We start from the raw sequence: 25,858 nt of genomic DNA, 5'->3' as shown, positions 1-25,858 counted from the left end.
CTTCTGAGAAAAAGGGTATTGTTGTAAACAAAAATCTGTCCTTTTCCCTTATGGGGTATCCAAGAGCCCATATAGAGTCCTTACGTAGGTTCCCTCTTGGTAGGAGAAAATAACAGAGGCCAACCAGAGAATATTGAGAAGCAAAGCAGCTAGCAAGCCTGATCTTTATTGATCTGTTGCAACAGGGTCCTCACTCACCACACGCAGGAGGGAGGAGGAACCCAGAACAAAAGTGTGCCTGCCCTTATACAGACATTTTAAATTCCCTCCCAGGAGTCCAAGACCACCCCCAGATACATCATACATACATCACAGAAAGGGCGGTCTACAGCAGAAATCTGAGTGCTTTGTTTACCTCTTGTCTGCCAGGTTACCTGTTTAATGGTCACTTGATTGGATTTCCTGGGGAGCCTAGCCAGTATTTTGTAATGATAAATACTTAGTTCCTGAGCCAGGTCACAGGCTCACACCCTATTCATATCTTAAATGTGCCCTTAAGACAGGATTTGTGAAGGAAAAGACAATGGGGAGGCTTTTCCATTTTCCTTTGATCTTCCATGGGAAACATTTCAGGTCAGTCTTCCTGTGCTGATCTATGTACGTGCTTGCTTGGTACACATACGAACATTTAACATATATCTAAGACCTCAAAATTCCTGTCACGATATTCTCTCTACACCTTTTCCACCATGAGGCCTAGAAATTTGATGGCGATCTTTTAAACGACAGGGTTCTCAGGAATTCTGCATCTGGTTAATGCTTCCTGCTAGCATAAAGGGAGCTTGCAGGATCAGACCAGCGGCCCGTCTTACAGTCGCCAACCAGATCCCTGTGAACCACAGGATTTGAACACGAGACCGCTCCGCTCCTGCGGTTCTCAGCAGCTGGTATTCGGAAGTGTTGCAAGAGCACAGCCATTCTGGCTAGTAGGCATCGATAGCCCTCTCCTGCTTGAATTTGCCCAATGCTTCTTTTAAAGCCATCCCAGCAGTCGCCGCCCCCTGTGGCGGGTAGTTCCACAGTTTAAACTCCGCACCGTGCGAAGAATTCCTTTTATCTACTCCGAATCGCCCAACCTTTGGCTCACTTGGGCGCCCACGAATTCTAGCTGTACGAGAGAGGGAGGAAAAACTTTTCCCTGATGCTGCCCTCGGTCCGAAAGGTAAGCCGCCTGGAATCTTAAGTCAAATTTAGTTGAGTGTCCTGATTATTTCTTCTGGGGGAATTTTTTGGGGGGACAGGGGGTGGGCTGGTGTGGAGGACTCCCTGGTCCTGAATGGGGTAACTGTCCCCCTGAAGGACCAGGTGCACAGCCTGGGAGTCACTTTGGACTCACAGCTGTCCATGGAGGCGCAGGTCAAATCTGTGTCCAGGGCAGCTCCATCTAGTACGCAGGATGAGACCCTCCCTGCCCGCAAACTGTGGTGCATGCTCTGGTTATCTCTCACTTGGACTACTGCAATGCGCTCTATGTGGGTCTACCTTTGAAGGTGACCCAGAAACTACAACTAATCCAGAACGTGGCAGCTAGACTGGTGACTGGGAGCGGCCGCCGAGACCATATAATACCGGTCTTGAAAGACCTGCATTGGCTCCCAGTACGTTTCCGAGCACAATTTAAAGTGTTGGTGCTGACCTTTAAAGCCCTAAACAGCCCAGTATCCCTGAAGGAGCGTCTCCACCCCCATCGTTCTGCCCGGCCACTGAGGTCCAGCGCCGAGGGCCTTCTGGCGGTTCCCTCATTGCGAGAAGCCAAGCTACAGGGAACCAGGCGGAGGGCCTTCTCGGTGGTGGCGCCCGCCCTGTGGAACGCCCTCCCATCAGATGTCAAAGCGATAAAAAACTACCTGACATTCAGAAGACATCTGAAGGCAGCCCTGTTCAGGGAAGGTTTTAATGTGTGACATTTTAGTGTATTTTTGGTTTCTGTGGAAGCCGCCCAGAGTGGCTGGGGAAACCCAGCCAGCTGGGCAGGGTACAAATAATAAATTATTATTATTATTATTATTATTAGAGAAGGATGATGGTTATTTTTATTTTTTTAAGGTAGCAGGAAAGTTACGGGATGGGAGAGAGAGGAAGACAGCAGCTCCTCAGTGTAGATCGTTATCACAGGAACTGATTCTTAACAGATTTCCAGGCTAATTAATCACAGCATCTTTGGATAGCACACCCCCACACCCCCGGCCAAACTCCCCTTCTTTCCCTCCTTGGTTTGCAAGCTGCTCTGTCGGGAGAGCATCACTCTCTGAACTGGAGGAATTCATTAACTTTCCAATCATTTTGTTGTAAACAAAAACTGCTCCCTTTCCCTTATGGCGTACACAAGAGCCCTTATAGCATGGGCAGGCAAACTAAGGCCCGGGGGCTGGATCCGGCCCAATCCCTTCTCAATCCGGCCAGGAATCAGCGTGTTTTTACATGAGTAGAATGTGCCCTTTGATTTAAAATGCATCTCTGGGTTACTTGTGGGGCATAGGAATTCGCTCATTTTTTCTTCTTCAAAATATAGTTCGGCCCCCCACAAGGTCTGAGGGACAGTGGACCGGCCCCCTGCTGAAAAACTTTGCTGACCCCTGCCTTAAAGGTAAAGGGACCCCTGACCATTAGGTCCAGTCGTGGCCGACTCTGGGGTTGCGTCGCTCATCTCGCTTTACTGGCCGAGGGAGCCGGCGTACAGCTTCCGGGTCATGTGGCCAGCAGGACTAAGCCGCTTCTGGGGAACCAGAGCAGCGCACGGAAACGCCGTTTACCTTCCCGCCAGAGTGGTACCTATTTATCTACTTGCACTTTGACGTGCTTTTGCACTGCTAGGTGGGCAGGAGCAGCGACCGAGGAACGGGAGCTCACCCCGTCGCAGGGATTCGAACCGCCGACCTTCTGATCGGCAAGTCCTAGGCTCTGTGGTTTAACCCACAGCGCCACCCGCGTCCCCATGTACTTGATTGGATTTCCTGGGGAGCCTGGCCAGTCTTTTGTAATGATAACTACTTAGTTCCTGGGCCAGGTCACAGGCTCACACCCTATTCATATCTTAAATGTGCCCTTGAGACAGGATTTGTGAGGAAAGAGACAATGGGGAGGTTCCCCACTTTGGCCTTGCAGAGAAAACATTTGCTCAGTTTAGGAATCAAAATGGTTCCAGGTCGGTCTTCCTGTGCTCTTGTATGTATGTGCTTGGTTGGTACGCTTATGAACATTACCACATATCTAAGACCTCAAAATCCCTATCACAATTCTGAGAGCTGAGCCCAGCAGCTAAGATTTTATTTTCTGTTTGGTGCACTCCTCCCGAGGAAGCTGGAATTGAGAGGTTATCTGGTGGTGGTGATGATGGGGGAGCAGAGAGAAGAAAAAAATAGGTGGGGGAAGGATATTTCCTATAAATAGACGAGGCCTGTTGTTTCTTTGAGGATCGTTAGAAGTCGTGTATGGGCAGAAGCTCACTAATTGCTGCTAACGAGCTGAGTCTCCTCCCTGCCTGGGGTCTGACACACAGGCAGGCAGCCATTAAATTAAATAAACTGGGTTTCTTTGCTTTTTTTCAGGGCCTGGGGGGGAGGATGGAGGGCTATCAAGAAGCGCTTTCTCTAGTTAATTGAGAAACACAGACGCTGTTTTAATTATCAGCCAGGTTTTGACAGATGCAGAGCTGGAAGACGGGGGACGCCGAAGTCAGCGTCACCTGCACGGGCTGGCAGCAGCTTTATTGAGGATGGTTCTCTGTTTCAGAGCTTGAGAACCGTTTTTGGGTCATGAGGGCTGCATTTCTTTCTGGGCAACTTTCCAGGAGCCGCATTCTAGAAGTGGGCGGAGCCAGAGGCGAAAGTGGGAGGGGCAATGGACACAAATTTCCCTTCCGTACGCTAGGCGGGTTTCTACACACAGTCCTCTTTTATCTCTGGAAGAAATCGTGATCAGAGTTCAAGGACATGTTTCCCGTCAGGCGAAAGTGCTCAAGAGGAGGGTGCAAGGGAAGGCTGGTTAGGGGCGTGGCTTGGGGAAAGGGGTGTGGCTCATAGCTGTCAACTAACAGATTTGGAAATAAGGGACCAGCAGCCAAAATAAGCTCCTGTTGCTTGGTCCCTGCTCCTGCCAACCTAGCAGTTCGAAAGCACATCAAAGTGCAAGTAGATAAATAGGTACCCCTCCAGCGGGAAGGTCAACGGCGTTTCCGTGCGCTGCTCTGGTTCGCCAGAAGCGGCTTAGTCATGCTGACCCAGAAGCTGTACGCTGGCTCCCTCGGCCTATAAAGCGAGATGAGCACCGCAACCCCAGAGTTGGTCACGACTGGACCTAATGGTCAGGGGTCCCTTTACCTTTAGATCAAGACTACCCCCAGAAACATCATACATACATCACAGAAGGGGTGTAACCTAAGACCACCCCTCAGATACATCACCAAAAAGGTGTAAACAGAAATTTGAATGTTGTTTTTCTCCTGTCGTTGTTTACCTCCTGTCTGGCAGGTTACTTGATTGGGGATCCTGGCCAGTCTTTTGTAATGATAACTACTTAGTTCCTGGGCCAGGTCACAGGCTCACACCCTATTCATATCTTAAATGTGCCCTTAAGACAGGATTTGCGAGGAAAGAGACAATGGGGAGGTTTCCCACTTTGACTTTGCAGAGAAAACATTTGCTCAGTTTAGGAGTCAAAATGGTTCCAGGTCGGTCTTCCTGTGCTGATCTATGTACGTGCTTGGTTGGTACGCTTATGAACATTACCATAGACCTAAGACCTCAGAATTCCTATCACAATGCGCAGCCATGCGCTTCGGCGCCCACTCACCCCAGGAATGAGTCAACAGCTGCTCATGTAGGCTGTGTTTTGCTCTGAGTCATGGCTGAGTGATGTCTCTGGCAGAGAGGCAGCAGGAAAGGCAAGCAGCTAGCAAGGCCTCTGGGCCCTCAGCTTTGGGGGTCTCCTCTGGCCGGTTTGACGGCGCCAGCCCTCCTTTCAATGGGGCACCCCTCCCCATTTGCTTGGCTGGTCAGCTCCCAGGACCTGGCCCAGATCAGGGTTCAAATCCAGCCTCACCCATCCCTTCCAGTTGGCCATGAATCTCTCTTTGCTGGCTTCTCTCGTCCCAAACAACCTCAGAGGGTTGTTTTGGGAATTACTGTATTTTTCGCTCTATAAGAGGCACCTGACCACAAGACGCACCTAGTTTTTGGAGGAGGAAAACAAGAAATAAAATATTCTGAATCTCAGAAGCCAGAACAGCAAGAGGGATCGCTGCGCGGTGAAAGCAGCAATCCCTCTTGCTTTTCTGGCTTCTGGGATAGCTGCGCAGCCTGCATTCGCTCCATAAGACGCACACACATTTCCCCTTACTTTTTAGGAGGGGAAAAGTGAGTCTTATAGAGCAAAAAACACGGTATATTTTTTGGGGGGGGGGCGTGCGCCATGTGCCCGCCGCCTTGCGCTCCCGTTGAGAAAAAGAGGCAATGAAATGAAACCCTGGGACCAAACAAAGCGACTGGCAAAGGGAGTTTGTCAAAAATTGCAAAATGTCGGGGTGGGGGCTCTCAGGCCAAATGTGGCCCTCTAATTCTCCCTACCTGGCCCTCAGAATCCTCCCCCAGGCTGTTCTCCCTCCTTGAGTGATTTTTTTACTTTTACTAGCTATCTTAATGCTTCTTGTTTCCCTGATGGGGGGAGAATTTAAAACTGTTTCCCTGTCCACCCCCTGGCATGCGGCTCCCAGAAGGTTGCGCCGAAGAGATTGTGGCCCTCCAGCTGAAAATGGTTCCCTCCTCCGCCACTGTGCTTCCTTTTATGAAGACCCAATAAAACAGTAAGTTTCAAAAAGACACACACATACACATGCATGAAAGAAAGGGCTACAAGGGGTTAAAATGCGAGTTAGGAACAGGTTGCGGCAGGGAAAGGGCTCCCTCGTGTGGCGTGTCTCGGTATAAACTAGTTACTTTATTTTGACAAAATCTGCACCTTGCTTGATACGGAACACCACCTCTTTATTTTCTGCGCCCCTTCAACCAGGTTAAGCAAGGGCACATCACAGCCAGACTTGATGGGCATTAGGGGGTGTGGCCTGAGGGGTTTCGGGGGCCTCGAAGAGAGGACTGCAGGGCCACTTTGTGAGTTGCAAGCCAGAGGATTCCCCATTCTGGGGCTAGAATATTTGGGCTGTTTTCAGAAAATGGAAACATGAAAATGAAAAATGGAAAGGGTGGCGCTGTGAGTTAAACCACAGAGCCTAGGACTTGCCGATCAGAAGGTTGGTGGTTCGAATCCCTGCGACGGGGTTGCTCGGTCCCTGTTCCTGCCAACCTAGCAGTTCGAACGCACGTCAAAGTGCAAGTAGATAAATAGGTACCGCTCTGGTGGGAAGGTAAACAGCGTTTCCATGCGCTGCGCTGGTGCTGGCTCGCCAGAGCAGCTTCGTCACGCTGGCCACATGACCCGGAAGCTGTACGCCGGCTCCCTCGGCCAGTAAAGCGAGATGAGCGCCGCAACCCCAGAGTCGGCCACAACTGGACCTAATGGTCAGGGTCCCTTTACCTTTTACAGAAAGCGGACCGAGAGGGCCAGAGCTGTATAAAACTCAAACCCCACCATGTTGATGGCAGCTGTTTCTCTGGCTGCCAGCCACCAGATAAGTTCTTGATTAACTGAGGCACAGGGTTTTTCTCATGATTTTTTTTTAAATGGACATCAACTCTCAATAGGTTGTTTGAACGAGGGTTTGCGTAGAAGAGTATTAGTTTCCCTCAGAATAGAACCAGCAACCTTGAGGACCAGGTGTGCAGCCTGGGAGTCATTTTGGACTCACAGCTGTCCATGGAGGCGCAGGTCAATTCTGTGTCTAGGGCGGCTGTCTACCAGCTCCATCTGGTACGCAGGATGAAACCCTCCCTGCCCGCAGACTGTCTCACCAGAGCGGTGCATGCTCTAGTTATTTCCCGCTTGGACTACTGCAATGCGCTCTATGTGGGGCTACCTTTGAAGGTGACCCGGAAACTGCAACTAATCCAGAATGCGGCAGCTAGACGGGTGATTGGGAGCGGCCGCCGAGACCATATAACACCGGTCTCGAAAGACCTACATTGGCTCCCAGGACGTTTCCGAGCACAATTCAAAGTGTTGGGGCTGACCTTGAAAGCCCTAAACGGCCTCGGTCCAGTATACCTGAAGGAGCATCTCCACCTCCATCGTTCTGCCCGGACATTGAGGTCCAGCTCCGAGGGCCAAGTTACAGGGAACCAGGCAGAGGGCCTTCTTGGTAGTGTCGCCCTCCCTGTGGAACGCCCTCCCTCCAGATGTCAAAGAGATAAACAACTACCAAACTTTTAGATATCTGAAGGCAGCCCTGTTTAGGGAAGCTTTGAATGTTTAATAGGTTATTGTATTTTAGTGTTCTGTTGGAAGCCGCCCAGAGTGGCTGGGGAAACCCAGCCAGATGGGCGGGGTATAAATAATAAATTATTATTATTATATTATTATTCTGCACAGCTTTGGGCATGGCCCCAGATGCAGAGAGCAAGTCAATAAAAGCAGGAACGGGCACCATTGTCTCGAAGTTTTGGGGTTTTGAGTGGTGTCAGTTTGGGAAAGAGCATGCTAAAATGAATACGGATGGATCCCAGCTCTCACACCAACATTTGCAAATTGTCTCTTTTTTTAAGCTACCCTCCCCTTTTAATAGGGCAGCCACTGTTTCCCACTTCTGAATCTGCCCAAGCGCATGGGCAGGATGCAGCTTGTTCATACTGGAGCAACCAAGACACACTGTCATTTTACAGACCCAAACAGGGCAGCAAATGTGTATTGTCACAAGCTTATATTTAAAACCTACCAGTTGGAAAGTACACCAGTGCAAGTAGATCAGGGGTAGGCAACCTTAGGCCCCCGGGGGCTGGATACAGCGCAATCGCCTTCTCAATCCGGCCCACGGACGGTCCAGGAATCAGTGTATTTTTCCATGAGTAGAATGTGCCCTTTTATTTAAAATGCATCTCTGGGTTATTTGTGGCGCCTGCCTGGTGTTTTCACATGAGTAGAATGTGTGCTCTGATTTAAAATGTATCTCTGGGTTATTTGTGGGGCATAGGAATTCGGTATTTTTTTTCTTTTCCAAAATATCGTCTGGCCCACCACATGGTCTGAAGGACAGTGGGCCAGCCCATGGCTGGAAAAGGTTGTTGACTCCTGAAGTAGATAAATGGGTACCACTCCAGCGGGGAGGTAAACTGGGTTTCCGTGCTCTCTGGTTTCTGTCACTGTGTCCTGTTGCGCCAGAAGCGGTTTAGTCCTGCTGGCCACATGACCTGGAAAGCTGTCTGCGGACAAACGCCGGCTCCCTCGGCCTGAAAGCGAGATGAGCGCCGCAACCCCATACAGTGGTACCTCGGGTTAAGAACTTGATTCCAGAGGTCCGTTCTTAACCTGAAACTGTTGTTAACCTGAAGCACCACTTTAGCTAATGGGGCCTCCCACTGCTGCGGCACGATTTCTGTTCTTGTCCTGAAGCAAAGTTCTTAATCTTAGGTACTATTTCTGGGTTAGCAGAGTCTGTAACCTGAAGCATCTGTAACCCGAGGTACCACTGGAGTCGCCTTTGACTGGACTTAAACTTTCCAGGGGTCTTTTACCTTTATATTTAAAACAAAAGTGGTATTGGGGAAACCGAACGCACGCTATGTCTGTCTTAGGATTCCAAATCCTATGTGGGTTTTTTTAAGGAAGCCAAGTTTCTAGTTTTCATTTCTGCTTAGTGTAAGGAGCAGGGAAATCTCTGTTATGCAAGACTTCTAGCCTAGAGTCTTGTATTTGCTTCCTCCCTAGCAGGACATGAAGCTACTTGGGGCAAGGGAGGAAGTTACGCAGATCTACTTAGGAATTCTCTCCTTCAGATGCCTCCTTTTCTCACAGATGAAATTAGGCTAAGGTCCCAGGCTCCCTTCCCTCCAACCCTGTGACTGCACCTTAAAAAAGGGAAATCTCAGGTTTGCACTGCCCCTTACTAGGATGTTTCTGTGCACTGGAAGAAAGGGATAGGTTATTGCCAATGCACATTTGCATGTGCCTTTTTACAGAAGGGGATGCACCCCTGCAGAGGATAAATGCTCCCCACAATGTCTTCACATATGGGCTGGAGCTGTCCAAATTCTAAATTAACAGGTGGCGTCAAAGCTTTCTACAAAAGCCATGGTTTTATATACACAGAGTTCATCGGGGACAGAGCTGGACGCTGTCCTATCTGGGGAACGACGAGAGCTCGTAAACATGCAGTTTGCATCATGCACCTCGGGAGGGACGATGGGAACGGAGATAAGGTTATTGTCAAAATCTTGTGCCAGAGGGAAGGCTTGAAAGGTCATGCGGCGATAGGTCTCTGCTGTGCTCCCACAGGCAGTCCCAACTCTCTCTTGCTGTGTATTTTAAACACAAACACCACCTCTGGTTTTGTGATCAGGGTAATGTGTCCTGGAGATTTTCCTGGTTATTGTTCTTAAGCTTTCTTTTTGGGGAAGGTGGCCCCCTCCACCCAAAAAACCCAGGACTAAAATCCTTTGCATGGCCCACTTGCAGTCTGCCTCTGAACGGCAGCCAAATCTCTTATTTCTCAGCACTCGAAATCTCCACCTGTTTTGTCTGCTGCGTTTGTGAGATAGTAAACAGTTCCTCTTACGACTGGCTGCCTTCCTCTCCTCTACTTTCCTCTTGCACCCTGCTCCTCTTCTGCGGGTTTTTCCTGCTGAACGATTTAAGCCTGGCGTCCGATGCCAGGGTTCTAGTTCTCATTTTAAAAGCTCCCTCTTACTGAAGCTCCTTTAGGGTCAGTCTCCCCTGCTGCTACCCCAAGGTGTGCTGATTTTTCATAGGTGCAGCGGACGCTTGGGTTGCGAACGTGATCTGTGCGGGATGCACGTTCACAACCCGCAGCGTTCGCAATTTGGCGCTTCTGCAGATGCGAAGCTGCCGAAACCCGGAAGTAACCTCTTCCGGTACTTCCAGGTTTTGGCGGTCTGCAACCCCAAAAAACACAACCTGAAGCGTCTGTAACTCGAGGTATGGCTGTACAGTGGTACCTCGCAAGATGAAATTAATTCGTTCTGCGAGTTTTTTCGTCTTGCGAAGCACGGTTTCAAAAGAAGTTTTGGAAAAGCTTCAAAAATCACCAAAGTCTTCAAAAACCTCAAAAAAGGCCACCACACCGTGTGCTATGAGTTGCTCCTCGAAGTCAAGTCGCAACCTGGGTATTAACAGTTTTAAGAAAAAGGAAACAAATTTGCAAGACGTTTTCGTCTTGTGAAGTAAGCCCATAGGGAAATTCGTCTTGCGAAGCAACTCAAAAAACGAAAAACTCTTTTGTCTAGCGAGTTTTTCGTCTTGCGGGGCACCACTGTACTTTCCTCTGCCCTAGCTAGGAACCTTTTGCCCCTCTCTACACCATTGTCCCCCCTCCCTTTTCTCTCTCCCTCCATCCTCATCATCCACTCAGGATAAATCCTCACCTGGTGTGCCCTTTGACGACAAATTCCATTCAAAGGTCAGGGAGGTAAGGTCCACGCCGCTTTTACCCCTTTCATCTGCCTTGCACTCAGGCACAGTTCCTGGCCTCAACCTAGGGTAAGGTTAACAGGCTTTTTTCAATGAATCTGGGGACACTTTTCAACTTCAGTGGATTTTGTATGGGGACTGATTTGTAAATCCGGGGACTGTCCCCAGGAAACGGGGGTGCCTGGTAACTTTAGCCTAGGGCAGCTTCCAATTTAAATCAGCTCCTTTCCCCCAGCGCCATGAGGACTAGGCTCTTACCGTGTTTTTATGGGAAGGTGAGCCGGAGAAATGCGCAACTCCACAGAGGGGCGGCAGGGAGTGAAGAGACCAAAAAGAGGGCGGTGGCGGGAAAAGTAAATCTGCTTTATTTGGAGGAAAATCAGCTTGTTCTTAAAACAGGTGAGCTGTTTCCAGCAAGTGGAAGAGGATGGGGACAGTGTGAATCTCTTCTCAGACACTGCAGGGTTGCAGACTTAGGTTGTGGCTGTGTGGGGGCTGCAGACCTTCCCTCTTAGCCCCCCAAGTAACAGTTTCAGAGGACAGAAAGGGATAAACCTCCAAGCAGTGACATGCCCTCAGCTCCAACTCCAAGGTTTGACAGAACATGAGATTGGTTCATCCTCATGAACTCCCCCCCCCTTTAAAAAAGCAGTCACGGAACACAATATTTGTTTCTGGTTTTTTTTTTTTTGTAGTGTTGAAACGGGTCACTGCAGAGAAAGCTACAAGGGCCCAAAAAAGGGGGCCAAAAGAAAAAGGATGTGGTGTTTAGAGAAGCCACGGTGCTGGAAAAATGAAGGATCGTTGTGGCAGTGGTACCCATTGCTGGTGGCCGTGTGGGGCAGGGTAGGGACGCTATAGGAGACCACGCGTGGTTTCAGCAGTTGCATGTTTCTTGGGAGACTTCCCTCTGGGTCTTAGAAAAGGCAGTGGGGCTCAAGCTGGCTATTTTCTGACCTAACAGAAGCCGCCGAGGTGGAAAAGGAGGCGAAACCTTTTGCCTTTTTGCATTCTCCGGCCAAACCAGCAGCTGGTCGTCTGGTGTCCTCCCCAAAGCTGAGGGTCATTTTAGGAAGGGGGGAGAGGGAGAGAGATGCCCTGCTCTACTGTATCGTGAAGCGTGGCTTTGATAGGCTTCCTGTGTGATTTGCTGCCAGGGAAATAAGTCTCCAACTTGGGGCTGCGGGGAAGGCAGGCAGATCTCGGCTCACCCATCAAATTTCCCTTCCCAAAAAACGCCTCCTGTCTTGTCCCCCTGCAATGCCCGAGGCTCAAATTTTGAGAACTACATTGAAGGAATAAAAATTAAAAAGGGATGTGCTAATGTATAGGTAAAAAAAAAAAAAAAAGACTGGGTTTTTTCCCTTAAAAAAAGAAAAGAAAAGAAGAGGAAGATTTTACTCTACGATTTTGTTTCTCTTAGTGTAGTGAATTGATCTTTGCGAGGGGGCGCTATGATATTCTTGGTGCTATGGCATGGGACGATTGGAAGGAACACCCTACGCGCTCAGCTCAGCTGACATGTCACCTGAAAGAGAGAAAGACGACGTAGAATTAGGGTAAGTGTGTATGACTCTTCAGCATGCTACAGGCATAGCTTAATACTGTTCTAAGGGAATTTTCATTTACTGTATTTTTTGCTCTGTAAGAGTTTTTAGAGGGGGAAAGCAAGAAAAAAAATATTCTGCGCAGAGCATGCAAGCGGCTCTCGCTTTTTCTTGCTTTAAAGCAAGCAAAGCGAGAGCCGCTTACATGGCTTCTCGCCCGCTTTTGCGCAGCTCTCTTTGCTTGCTCATCCCTCGCTGTAAAAGAGGAGGAGGAGGAGACACCGGGACAGGTGCTTTGCAGCGAGACGGGAGTAGGGATGGGCAAACAAAATGAGAGATGTGCAAAGCAGAAGAGAAGCTATGTAAGCGGCTCTCGCTTTGTTTGCTCCCGTCCGTCCCTCCTCCCGCTTCGCTGGGAAGCCAGCAGAGCAAGAGTGATAGCTGCGCAGCGGCTCTTGTCCTGCTGGCTTCACAGCGAGCGATGGACGGGAGCCATGGCTCCGGCTGCGGAGGCATCCCTCAGCTCGCGACTGCAGCGTTAGCCGAGGGTTCCCTCTGCCGCCCAGTGCATTTGCTCCACAAGACGCACAGACATTACCCCTTAATTTTTAGGAGGAAAAAAGTGCGTCTTATGGAGCGAAAAAACGGTATTTCATGAAATTTGTATGTGTCCCCGGAGCTTGCGGGGGTGGCGGCGGGGAGAAGGGCTCTTCTCCCCGCCGCCAGCAGAGGTCCGGGGACAGCGGGGAAGACGCGCTGCGCCTCCCCGCTGTCCCCGGAGCTGGCGGCGAGGAGAAGGGCTCTTCTCCCCGCCGCCAGCAGAGGTCCGGGGACAGCGGGGAAGACGTGCTGCGCCTCCCCGCTGTCCCCGGAGCTGGCGGCGAGGAGAAGGGCTCTTCTCCCCGCCGCCAGCAGAGGTCCGGGGACAGCGGGGAAGACGCGCTGCGCCTCCCCGCTGTCCCCGGAGCTTGCGGGGGTGGCGGCGGGGAGAAGGGCTCTTCTCCCCGCCGCCAGCAGAGGTCCGGGGACAGCGGGGAAGACGCGCTGCGCCTCCCCGCTGTCCCCGGAGCTGGCGGCGAGGAGAAGGGCTCTTCTCCCCGCCGCCAGCAGAGGTCCGGGGACAGCGGGGAAGACGCGCTGCACCTCCCCGCTGTCCGCGGGGCTGGCGGCGAGGAGAAGGGCTCTCCTCCCCGCCGCCAGCAGAGGTCCGGGGACAGCGGGGAAGACGCGCTGCGCCTCCCCGCTGTCCCCGGAGCTTGCGGGGGTGGCGGCGGGGAGAAGGGCTCTTCTCCCCGCCGCCAGCAGAGGTCCGGGGACAGCGGGGAAGACGCGCTGCGCCTCCCCGCTGTCCCCGGAGCTGGCGGCGAGGAGAAGGGCTCTTCTCCCCGCCGCCAGCAGAGGTCCGGGGACAGCGGGGAAGACGCGCTGCGCCTCCCCGCTGTCCCCGGAGCTTGCGGGGGTGGCGGCGGGGAGAAGGGCTCTTCTCCCCGCCGCCAGCAGAGGTCCGGGGACAGCGGGGAAGACGCGCTGCGCCTCCCCGCTGTCCCCGGAGCTTGCGGGGGTGGCGGCGGGGAGAAGGGCTCTTCTCCCCGCCGCCAGCAGAGGTCCGGGGACAGCGGGGAAGACGCGCTGTGCCTCCCCGCTGTCCCCGGAGCTTGCGGGGCTGGCGGCGGGGAGAAGGGCTCTTCTCCCGCCGCCAGCCTTCAGAAGAGGTCCACAGAACTCCCACAGCGCTCCAGAGGCTTTGGGTTGCCTTCACTGGAGAGTGAGAGGGGTTGGTGTGCACCTAGTTTTCAGAGGGGGAAATCAAGGGGGAAAATATGATTCCCCGACCTTCTCCCTGCTTTTGCGTGTGGTGGGGGAATTCCCCCATCGCCCACAGGAGCCACGTACCCTTTAAGGAGAGCACAGCTCCTGCGGGCCTTTCGACCAGGAGGGAGAAGGGACTGACACGGCCAGTCAGTCCCTTCTCCCTCCTTGGGGAAAAGCCTCAAAGAGGTCTGGGAGCAGCGCAAAGGTGGTGAGCCGCCTTCCTGCTGCCCCCCGAGCTTGTGGGGCTGGCGGTGGGGGGAAGCGCTGCTTTCCCCACTGCCAGCCTCAAAGATCCCTGAAGCCTTTGGAGCGCAGCGGGACCTTGCGCTGCACTCCAAAGGCTTCGGGTTCCTTTCACTGAACCAAAGCCTTTGGAGCGCAGTGCGAGTTCCCGCTGCACTCCAAAGGTTTTAGGCTTTACACAGCTACACCCAAGCTAGAACAGCGGGACAGAGCGCTCTGCCTCCCTGTTCTGGCTTTGGGCTTAGCTGCGCAGCCTGCATTCGCTCCATAAGGCGCACACACATTTCCCCTTAATTTTTGGAGGGGAAAAGGTGCGTCCTATAGAGCGAAAAATACAGTATCCGCCTGAAGGCACCTTGTTTTAGAAGGTGAGAACAAGGGAAAAAAATTCTCCGCCTCCTGCCGCTTCGCTGAAGGGGCGCTGGGCAGAGAGGGGGAGATATTTTTTTTCCTTGTTCTCCTCCTCTAAAACAAGGTGCGTCCTATAGAGCAAAAAATACGGTATATACAGTAACTAAGAATGTCCTGCTTGGCCTGGGGTGACAGGCCCAAGAACACCCTATGAAGTGTGTGTGCATATGTGATGTCCTAGTGGAAATTCAAACCCAGTTCCCCCACACAGCATCACCACGAAGGCCCCTGCTTAGGCAATCTGCAAGAGCCATTTCCTAAGCCAGAACCAGAGACAGCAAGCAAGCAGAGCTTTTATCTCTGGGAAAGGCTAGATACCGTATTTTTTGCTCTATAAGACTCACTTTTTCCCTCCTAAAAAGTAAGGGGAAATGTGTGTGCGTCTTATGGAGCGAATGCAGGCTGCGCAGCTATCCCAGAAGCCAGAACAGCAAGAGGGATTGCTGCTTTCACTGCGCAGCAATCCCTCTTGCTGTTCTGGCTTCTGGGATTCAGAATATTTTTTTCTTGTTTTCCTCCTCCAAAAACTAGGTGCGTCTTGTGATCTGGTGCATCTTATAGAGCGAAAAATACGATACCTTTTTGGAAGTTCTTGCTCCCACCCCTGCCACTTCCAGACACCCAGATTGCATCCCTACCTTGCCGTCTGCTTAATTTGCGTTCCTCTGGCGCACATTCTTGTCCTTATAATTCGTGGCATTGCTCTTCCTGGAGGGGAAAGAAACAGGACATGTGAGACCCAGAGGAAATCTCTGAACTTGGTGATGGGCCACAAAAAGGCATCAAGGCAGGAAAATCCAAGTGCCCCCTCCTACCCAACTTAATACAGTGGTGCCTTGCAAGACGAATGCCTCGCAAGAAGAGTTTTCCGTTTTTTGAGGTGCTTCGCCAGACGAATTTCCCTATGGGCTTGCTTTGCAAGACGAAGCTTGCCCCGCAAGCTCCAGGGACAGCAGGGAAGCGCAGCGCGCCTCCCCGCTGTCCCCGGACCTCTTCTGAAGGCTGCCGGCAGGGAGAAGATCCCTTCTCCCCGCCGCCAGCCCCGCAAGCTCCGGGGACAGCGGGGAGGCGCAGCGCGTCTTCCCCGCTGTCCCTGGACCTGGTCTGAAGGCGGTCTCCATAGGAACGCATTAATTGATTTTCAATGCATTCCTATGGGAAACCGTGCTTTGCAAGAAGGAAAAACTCGCAAGAAGAAAAAACTCGCAGAACGAATTAATTTCGTCTTGCGAGGCACCACTGTATAAGGCACCCAGATTCTTTCCTGCAGGAACCCTCCCCCAATACTAGAACTCGGGGCTAGCTTAGTTGGACCATTCAGACAAGGGGAGTGCAACTGCTGCGGAAGTGCAGAGTTGGAAAGGGCCTTAAGGATCATCTCGTTCCACCCCCTGCAATGCAGGAATATGCGGCTGTCCCATATGGGGATCAGAGCTGTAATCTTGGCACCATGCTCTAAGCCAGGGGTCAGCAAACGTTTTCAGCAGGGGGCAGGTCCACTGACCCTCAGACCTTGTGGAGGGCCAGACTATATCTTGAAGGGGAAAAATGAACAAATTCCTATGCCCCACAAATAACCCAGAGATGCCTTTTAAATAAAAGGACACATTCTACTCAAGTAAAAACACACAGATTCCTGGACCGTCCGCGGGCCGGATTGAGAAGGCAATTGGGCCGGATCTGGCCCCTAGTTTGCCTACCCATGCTCTAAGCAACTGAGCTAGGCAGAGGTTCCCATGGAAAGTGCAGGGCTTGCAGCCTCTTGGGAAACAAATACTGTATGTGGGCTGGTGGGTCTGACTCCTATTTAGAGATCGCTGATTACACCTGGCAGCAGCCCATGAAGGAATTGCCTCTTCTCTCCCCAAAATCTGCCTTAGACTGGCCATCCCACCTATCAGCTTTCACGCCAAGCACACAGTTGATACTTCCAGCCTTGCTAGATGATTTTTGGAGAGATACAGCTCTTTGTATCTCTGTTTAGTACAGCTCCTCTCTCCCCCCCTGCTTGTTCCAACGCCTCTAGGCAGTTTAGAAATAAAAATGGAGAGAGAGAGAAGAACCAACCAATAGAACTGTGTGCTTTGCCAGAAACTATGCAGCTCCTCCAAGAGGCTGCAGGCTTGCTCAAATGGTTAAAGAGATTCAGCCCCTTTCAATACGATTTCCCACCAATGAGAGAGAGAAAAGGATTTGGGCAGGAGGAAGGGGCATGTGTTTGTGCCTTGATACTCACAGTGGTGCAGACCCTCCATCGTCATCTTCAGGGAGATGGAAGCAAGACAGGGGGGAAAGAGGAAAAAAACAAGATTAGAAAGCCAGTTTTGGATGATTGGCATATGCATTCCCAACTCGCCACCCCCTGCCTGCCTAAAGACACATACAGTTTGAAATTTGCCATGCGCATTTTGCACCTGGCTATCGGCCACTTGCGACCAAGGGAAGATACCCGAGTACCAGGATGGCACCTGACATCTCTACGATATGGGGATCTGGGCATGTTTTCACACACTAATACACAATCAGAATGGATTTCTGGAACCTAATGTCTTTTTTGTGCAGCCTGAGCAGCAGCAGCAGCAGCAATTTATTTATTTATACTCCAGCCACTCTGGGCGGCTTCCAACAGAATATTAAAAACACAATAAAAGATCTAACATTAAAAACTTTCCTAAACAGGACTGGCTTCAGATAGTTGTTTTTTTCCTTGACATCTGATGGGAGGGCGTTCCACAGGGCGAGCGCCACTACCGAGAAGGCGCAGTCAGCATTAAGAAAAAGAGGGCAGAATAGGCCAATATATATGTGGACTGTTCCTGGATCAAGGGTCTTTTCTTCTAGGTTCTCAAAGCTCTTCCCCTAGCTCAAGGTTGACACCTGGACTAGCCAGATGTTTAACTGAGAATCAAAGACTTTAGAGCCGCCTTGTCCCAAAATGGCAACTAGGCATTTGGTTTTGCAACTGCAACCTTGGTGTAAGGAGCCCATTTAGTACATAGCTTATATATATCTGAGTTTCTAACACTGCTTGCACACCAACGTTCACCAAGTTGGTGCCCTCCTGATGTTTTGAACTACAACTCCCACCCACCCTCTGGCAGCGGGGTGTACCCCACAACTCGACAGCCTGGCCTGTGTGCTTCTGCACATGTGATGAAGGGTTCCCTGAAACTGTCCACATGCTCACAAGAGTGACACAGGATTCCACTGCCGATCTGCCATCCCCCACCCACCCTGCCCATATCATCTCTGGGGGAGAGGGACTCAACACTGCAGTTCCCCTTTAACTAGCTTGTACCGTCAAAACCGTGGACTCCGAAATTCTGTGCATACGTGGGTATCTCCCTCCGTCCCCTTAGGACAAAAAAACCTCTCTCAAGTTCACCTCCATTTTACTGCTGATATAACAAGGGCTGGCCATTCTGAGCTTTGTAAGGTTTAGAGAGAAAGGGACACCTGGGAAATCTAAAGTTCCCAGGCTCCCCAACTCTGCTGGTGTGGCAGACTGCCGACTCCACGCCAGGGAAGCACATTCAAGCGAGCGAGCAAGCGAAGAGGCTGTTTGAAATGTGAATGTCTCCACATTTCTGGACTGAACCACCACAAGAGCACAACGAAACAGCACTATGAGCTAGAGGAAAATGGCTGCCGGCGGCGTTGCAGGAGCACACAAAGACCCTTTCAGGTGGACACCATGCTGCCATCTGCCACCATCTGATGGGCAGAGAAGCCCCCCATGCCTATCAGAGCCAAGACTTCTCCCTATTTTTCACAACAGGGGCAGGGACCCTGTCACCCTCCCAATATCACTAGACTCTTATTTTAGCACAGGGCTGCTAGATGTCTCTCTCTGTCTCTCTCTCTCTCTCTCTCACACACACACAGCAGGTAAGACCATCACCAACACATGGGGGAGAGGGTGATACTTGGGAGCTGGCTCTTCCACTTACCACAAGCAGATAACATGCAGCCGAAGAAGAGGAAGGAAGAGTGCAAAGATAATGCCAGCAAGGACACACCACACCACAGAGATAAGGTTTTGGTTTTCTGAACACACAAACCTTCTTTACCCCACTGGGGGTTCGTACTGTCTTGCCCGCTCTATGAGCAGACAGTTGGCCCTATGTCACCTTTTTGTTTTTTGTTCTCAACAAAGCATTTTAGGAGCAAGAGATTCATTACATAAATCCATACTGTTTATAAAGTGTGGATGGGGAGCTTGTGGCCGCCCAGGTGCTGGCACTGTACTACAACTCCCATTACCCTTTGCTACCGGCCATATTGGGACTGGTGAGAGATGGAGTCCAGTGGGCCTCCTCTGCGTGGCAGATATTTCAAAGCAGAGCTTTCAGGAGCCTAAACTCCTGAAGACGGCGACTGCAAATTAGTGAAGGGGGGGGGGGAGCAGATGCAAAACACAGAGATAAGTTTAGAAAAACAGCTAAGTGTGTTCTTAGCCCTACACTGCAGAAGAAGTGTGTGTGTTGGGTGGGGGGATGGCATGCAGTTGAAAAGGGCATTATCTGCATCGGAGAAAAAAGGCACAGCAGATCTGCAGAAACAAACATCCAATAATAGGATGCTCAGAGCTGTTTTACAGGGACTTTGGATACTTTAATAGCAGTGATAAAAATTAAAGGCTCCAGTCTGTTGTTTTGGACAGCTCTGTGCTTGTTTCAGGAGACCTCAGAGAAAGGGGAATTGGTGAAACCTCAACTAGCAGAATTTCTGGTGGCTGTTAACGCTTCCTGTCCGCCATCCAGGACTCTTTTTCCTCCCTCACACAACCACCCCTTCTCTAGGCAGCTCTTTCTGAACAGGGCGGGGGGAGCAAGATTGTGGCCCACTTTGGTCTGTTCTCCACCCCCTGAATCTTTTTCTAACCTGCACACTCACAACAAAGCCGGCCAATGCCTCCCCTACTGTTTTCGGACAGTAAGAGCAACAGCACTCACAGCCTGGACACTGGAATCGGAAGGGATGGTTTGGTAGGCCACAGGGAATCCGTCCCGCAAAAGGGCGACCGCTCCACGCCCACCTGCCATGCTGCTCAAGAAAAACTCTTATATTTTGGGCATTTCCTTTCACGCTGGTCAATCTGAAGGAAGGCTAACTCTGAAACAAGGGTGGATGAGTGAGGGTCAATGTGGAAAAGGGGCAAGAATGTTGGGCACGCCTTTAAGGGCTTATCCGGAGTGTGGGGAGCTTTCACCTTGCCAGACTATAGTGTTTTTAATTCAACCCAGGGACAGATGGTATAAGGCTTGGATTTTGGGGTTGTTGGTTTTTTTTTAAAAAAAGGCCCTCTCTGGAAAAAGGCGGTGATCCTCTCTGGATCTTTCATTTGATAAAATCCACCTAACCTTTCAGGGGTAGAGCCAGACCATAACGTTAAAGGAGGTCCTTATGCCTGCCCTAACCCAGTTCTTAAAAGTAAAGAAGGCCACTGAAGAGGAGCCATGTGTTTCCTGTCCCCCCAAAGCAGGCTCACTGACCCCTCCCCAGGCAACTTACCGTCAGGGACCTGGTTGGGCTGTCTCCTCTTCTCGTAGATGAAGATGATAGTGACGAGGACCAGCACTTCAGCCACGATCCCCAGGAACGGCCACAGAGCTGCCAGGCGGCTGCGCACCCGCAAGCTAATCACGGCGTTCCCCTCGCCCTTCTCGTTGGTGCCGTTGCACATGTAGTCGCCCGGGTCCTTCTCGAGGTGCAACGAGAGGATCCGCAGCTCTGTCTTGTTACCATCGGACTTGATGAAGAACCTGTCCTCGGAGCCGTTGACGACAGGCTGGGGGAGGAGGAGGAGGAAAGGAAAAGGGTTCAAGTGTTGTCTGCTAGGGCAGTGCTTTGAATCGAGGGGCCAGCAATGCAAGTTTCTTCGAAATCCACAATCCGGGGTGAACTCAGCGTTGCACTGGGTCTCGTGGTGGCCATAAGCAACAAGGGGCTACTAATAACCCAAAAGTTATGGAAGTGGAAGAGTTCTATATGTCGGCTAACAGGCCCTTTACACCATAGTAAACAGTCCTGACTGGGTCTGCCTCTAACAGATGTTTGCTGCAGCTGAAATGTCTAGCAACACCCAAGTCCAGAAGGGCAGATTTGCTGCCAGACTTCAACATTTTACCTTTGAAGATCAAGAGAGGACAGGTTTGCCAAAGTTCCCCTTCAAGGATTAAGTTCTACCTTCGCAACCACTTAAGCATGCGAAATGTGCATTGTTTGACTGCAGATTTTATCGAGGGGCTGGTTAGAGAATAAATACCTGATCCCCTTAAGCAGCCATTTCCAAAATCTTTAAGCATCTTTGAATACCTTCGTTGAGGGGTCTTAAATAAAGCTATTGTGGAACAGGCAGCATTATAATCAAAGGTTGTAGTGTCTCTTAGACCTGCTGTCATGGTTAGTTCCTTGTTCCCCTCTCTCTGATCATATGCCCTTTAAAAAAATTAAATACAGTATTTTCATCTCTGACATTTGGTTATTTGACAGAATTTTCTCAAAGGGTTCTAGCTGCAAATTCCTGTGCTTGGGGTGGTCTGGCTTTCAAATGTCGAAGGATCGTTTACTGGATGCTTACAGCCTGCTGCCCAACTCCACAGAAGAGCTAGGTTATCCCATTCCATCCATGCCCATTAACAATTTCCTAACCTCCTTCCTATTGCCGGTATCTAACTTTTGCAATCAGGTATGTTTTTCGCTACATTTGGGAGGTTAAAGCTACCACTGGTCACTGGGACCTGGAGTTTGGCACATGCCAGCCCCCCAGAAAAACAAAATCAAAACAGCTGGCTGATTTGCAAGAAAGTAATTTTGTGTGATGATGATTGGGAGATCCCGAAGGACACATGGGCACAACATTCACTTAATTATGTTTATTTAATTACATTTATAGTCTGCTCTGCCCAAGTCCATATTTATTTTCGCAAGTGCTTCTTCCACATTTATTTTTATGCCTTGGTCAATTTGCCTAGCTATGGGGAAACCTAAGGATGGAAAGTTATCAATCTTTAAGGGCCAGTCTGTGTGGTGGCTGCCTACTAGTCCCTACGTCATTGCTTCCACTGGTCAATTTTATATCAGGTGGCTCAAACTGCCTAATGGACAATCATAATTTAGGGCTTGAGTTCTGCAGGTCTGTTTAAAAAGAGCAGGGTGGCATCTGCTAATGTATTCTCATTTGGCCACTGCAACACCCTTAATTTTAGTGGGTTGGTTAATGAAGCATGCTAGTGACTAGGTCAAAAAGCATGGCTGATATGGTGGCAGCTCCTGCCTCACTCCTGGCTTCAGTTCTATTAGTTCTGAGTACAGGCCACAATTTATTGCTTGGGTACACTTGAGGAAATGGGGTGGGGAAGATGGTCTATGCATTGTGGGAGTCACAGAAAGCCCCACTGCACACGATCAAAGGCTTCCTCGGCATCAAAAGAAACCTGTGCAGACAGAGGCTGCCTTGCATTTGCCGCCACGTTACCGTATTTTTCGCTCTATAAGACGCACCAGACCACAAGACGCACCTAGTTTTTGGAGGAGGAAAACAAAAAAAAAATAATTCTGAATCTCAGAAGCCAGAACAGCAAGAGGGATCGCTGTGCAGTGAAAGCAGCAATCCCTCTTGCTGTTCTGGCTTCTGGGATAGCTGCGCAGCCTGCATTCGCTCCATAAGACGCACAGACATATTCCCTTACTTTTTAGGAGGGGAAAAGTGAGTCTTATAGAGCAAAAAATATGGTAATTAGAAAGCGGGGTGGTCTGCTCCCTGTCGCTTGCACTGAACTACTTTGCAAAGGGAGGGAACAGAAGCAGTGGAGCGCGGGGAAATGTTTGGTTTGACCAAGAGACTCACCTGGGACACATCTCCGACCACCCTGAACCAACTCCACTGGGTAACAGGAGGGTACGAGGAGCTCTTGCAGACCAGCATGCCTGTGTCCCCTTCGTTCCCATGCTCTGTCTTCTTGTAGGCATACACGTGTGGCTTCACTGCAAAGGAAGAAAAGGGGCGCAAGCAAGATGAGGGACAGCTGGCAATGAGGTACCTGAGGAGAACAGGTGAGCAGCAAAGGCCAAGGACAGCTGGCTGCTTATGAAAGCGAGTTAAAAATTAGCATTAGCGATGAGGGAGGGGATTTCCAGCAACCTGTCCTTCTCTCTCCCTGCCCCCTGACAAGCTATTGAGGTCACAAATGACGTGCATTGGTGAAAATGGAGGCAGATGGGCTAGTAAAACCGACACAAGCTAACTTTCACAGGTGCATTTGTAAGACTGCAGGGGCATCTGAAACTGCCTCATCATACAGTGTGACTGCTGGTTCCTCTGATTCAGTGCTGCTTACATGGGCTCGCAATGGCTCTGCCATGGATTCAGATGAGGGCTGGGTGGGCTCCTCAGACCACACATAGTATAATAATAATATTTTATTATTTATAACCTGCCCAACTGGCTGGGTTTCCCCAGCCACTCTAGGTGGCTTGCAACAAAAGATTAAAAATACATTGAAACTCCAGTCATTAAATGCCATGGACTGAACCTGGGATCTTCTCTGTGCAAAGTAGGCAATCTATCATTTCCCCCACTTTCCTCCTTCCACCCACTTTCTTTCCATGTCTGCTTCCAGATAGCCCAGTCGGCGGAGCAGGACGCTCTTAATCTCAAGGTTGTGGGTTCAAGACTCAAGTCGGGTGAAAGATTCCTGCATTGCAGGGGGCTGGACCAGAGGAGCCTCATGGTCCCTTCGAACTCTACAATTCGTAGTGATGTACGGAAGTGAGAGCTGGACCATCAAGAAGGCTGATTGCCGAAGAATGGATGCTTTTAAATTCTGGTGCGGAGGAGACTCTTGAGAGTCCCATGGACTGCAAAAAGATCAAACCTCTCCATTCTGAAGGAAATCAGCCCTGAGCGCTCACTGGAAGGACGGATCGTGAAGCTGAGGCTCCAAGACTTTGGCCACCTCATGAGAAGAGAAGACTCCCTGGAAAAGACCCCTATGTTGGGGAGGCAGTGGAAGACAGGAGGGCCTGGCGTGCTCTGGTTCAGGGGGTCACGAAGAGGCGGACACGACTAAACAACTAAACAACAACAACAACAACAACTTGATCTTTAAGACTGCAGTCCTGAGGGCAAGAACCGCCTTTACTACCACTTTGCAAGTTGCTCTGGGAGCAAGCGGGGTAGAACAGCTTCAGGCAAAAAGGGATTGCGTGCAACAAGCTCATGCTCAGAGCAGACCCAATGAAATGAAAGGGCCCGAGGAAGCTGCCTTATAGTGAATCACCCCACCGGTCTACCTAGATCAGTAATGTCTACGCTGATAGGCATTGGTCCTACAGAGTTTCAGGCAAAGATTCTCTCCCAGCCCTACTTGCAAACGCCCTTGGGGACTGAACACGGTAACTTTGAAATGCAAACCACTGAGCTAGTGTCCTTTCCTTAAGAGTAAAGGTAAAGGGATCCCTGACCATTAGGTCCAGTCGTGGCTGACTCTGGGGTTGTGGCGCTCATCTCGCTTTCAGGCCGAGGGAGCCAGCGTACAGCTTCCGGGTCAACAACAACAACAAAACTTTATTAGCAAAGCCAACAGGCCACAGCTGTACAAGAGTTAAAAATAAAAATAGAGATAAAAGGAGGAAAAGAACAGGCAAAAGATGGTCCGTCGGATGAACAAGTCTGTCACTCAGATGGTGGCCCTCAATTTCGCAGCTCTCTCGATGTACCTCGCGACCTTCTCTGTTATCTGACTTTCCGTATCAGATAATAGAAAATACAGTGTAATGTCTGATGAACGGCCGGGGTTGGAGAGAATGAGTGGAGTAATAATCTCATTCCTTAGGTCTTTGTAGAGGGGGCAAGAAAGAAGGACGTGAGACACTGTTTCCGTGTTACCATCTCCACATGGGCAGAGTCGTTTTTCAAATGGAGTCTTTTGGTAACGACCTTCGAGTACAGCAGAGGGAAGAACATCCCATCTAGCCAATGTAAAGGCACGTCTGTATTTCGGGATGGTTAGTTTAGACAAGTATGAAGCTGGAGAGTCAAAATGAGAAGGGGGAAAGTAGGTATACCATGGGCACAGTTTCTTTAAGATGGTCAGGTTGTTTTGTCGTTCGATGTCTTTCAGGCGCTGGCCTATTAGACTCTTTGCTTTGATGAGGCCCATTGATAATAGGGACTGTGAGTGCAGACCGCATGTAAGGAGTTTTTGATGCACGGTTTTGAACCACTTGCTTTTGTGAGAGTCTTGCATTACTAAAGGCAGTAGACCAGGTGGATTCAGATTAAGACGAAGCCAATAGTTGAATGTTCTCTGCCAAGTCCGAGTTTCCACAGATGGAAGGCAGGCCTCGAGTCTTAATGCTGCGTTGGGAACACAGGGGGGGACACCGAGAATCTGCCTTAGAAATTTAGACTGGACAGACTCAAGACTGGAGCAGTGGTTCCCCGTCCAGATTTGGGCCCCATACAGTAACTGCGCCAGAGGTTTTGCTTGATAAACTTCAAGGGCTGCTGGGATGTATCTGCCCCCCTTCGTGTAGAAGAAGCGGGACAGCATCTTGATACTTTGAGCTGCTTTTTCTTTGGCACATTTTTGATGGACATCCCAGGACCCAGTCGACTGGAAAACGATACCCAGATATTTGAAGGCTTTGACTTGTTCAATTGTCTGGTTATCCATCCTCCAGCTATACTGTCTGTGTTTCCTTGCAAAAACCATAGTTTTGGTTTTCTGATAGTTTATTGCAAGTTGCTCTCTCCTACAGTATGCTGAGAATTCACCTATGAGCCTATTTAAGCCTATTCTTGTTCGGGATAGGAGTATCGCATCGTCAGCGTACAAAAGCACTGATATTGCTTTGTCAGCCAGTTTGGGGGCGTGGAAGTCCGGAGATGACAAACAGTTAACCATATCGTTGATGTAGATGTTGAATAGAGCTGGGGCCAGGATACAACCTTGCTTGACCCCCTTACTGACAGAAACTGGTCCTATAAGATGGCCGTTTAACGAAGTTCTTACATGCAGCACCGTGTCTTTATACAAACAGCTCATCAGAAATAATAGTCTTTTGTCTATACTTGATGTGCTCAATTTATCCCAGAGTCTTACACGTGGAATTGAATCGAAAGCAGCCTTTAGATCGATAAAGGCTGCATATAGCACCCCACGGGATTTTTTGGCATATTTGTCAATTAGATAGGCTAAGATGAAGCAATGGTCTATGGTGGATCTGCCTTGCCTGAAACCCGCTTGCTCTTCCGCTAGAATGGCTTCAGTTTCCAGCCAGCTAGTTAGCTTGGTATAAAGATGTTT

At 50.3% G+C, this 25,858-nt stretch overlaps 1 protein-coding gene across 1 annotated transcript in view; it reads right to left on the bottom strand.

Moving 5' to 3' along the window:
* Nucleotides 1–11,898: 11,898 nt before the first annotated feature.
* Nucleotides 11,899–25,858, bottom strand: part of BSG (basigin (Ok blood group)) — a 40,563-nt gene continuing 26,603 nt past the window's right edge. The window contains exons 5-9 of the mRNA XM_053372787.1: nucleotides 22,396–22,532; nucleotides 20,058–20,334; nucleotides 16,780–16,804; nucleotides 15,182–15,251; nucleotides 11,899–12,058 (exon numbers count right to left, since the gene is read on the bottom strand). Of these exons, the coding sequence (XP_053228762.1) occupies nucleotides 15,194–15,251; nucleotides 16,780–16,804; nucleotides 20,058–20,334; nucleotides 22,396–22,532 (497 nt within the window). The 3' untranslated portion in view covers nucleotides 11,899–12,058; nucleotides 15,182–15,193. The remainder of the gene's footprint in view (nucleotides 12,059–15,181; nucleotides 15,252–16,779; nucleotides 16,805–20,057; nucleotides 20,335–22,395; nucleotides 22,533–25,858) is intronic.

This window comes from Podarcis raffonei, chromosome 18 (assembly GCF_027172205.1).
Source record: "Podarcis raffonei isolate rPodRaf1 chromosome 18, rPodRaf1.pri, whole genome shotgun sequence".
Classification (NCBI taxonomy): Eukaryota; Metazoa; Chordata; class Lepidosauria; order Squamata; family Lacertidae; genus Podarcis; species Podarcis raffonei.
Note: the sequence above shows the minus strand (reverse complement) of the source record. Positions and strands in the feature narration are given on the sequence as shown.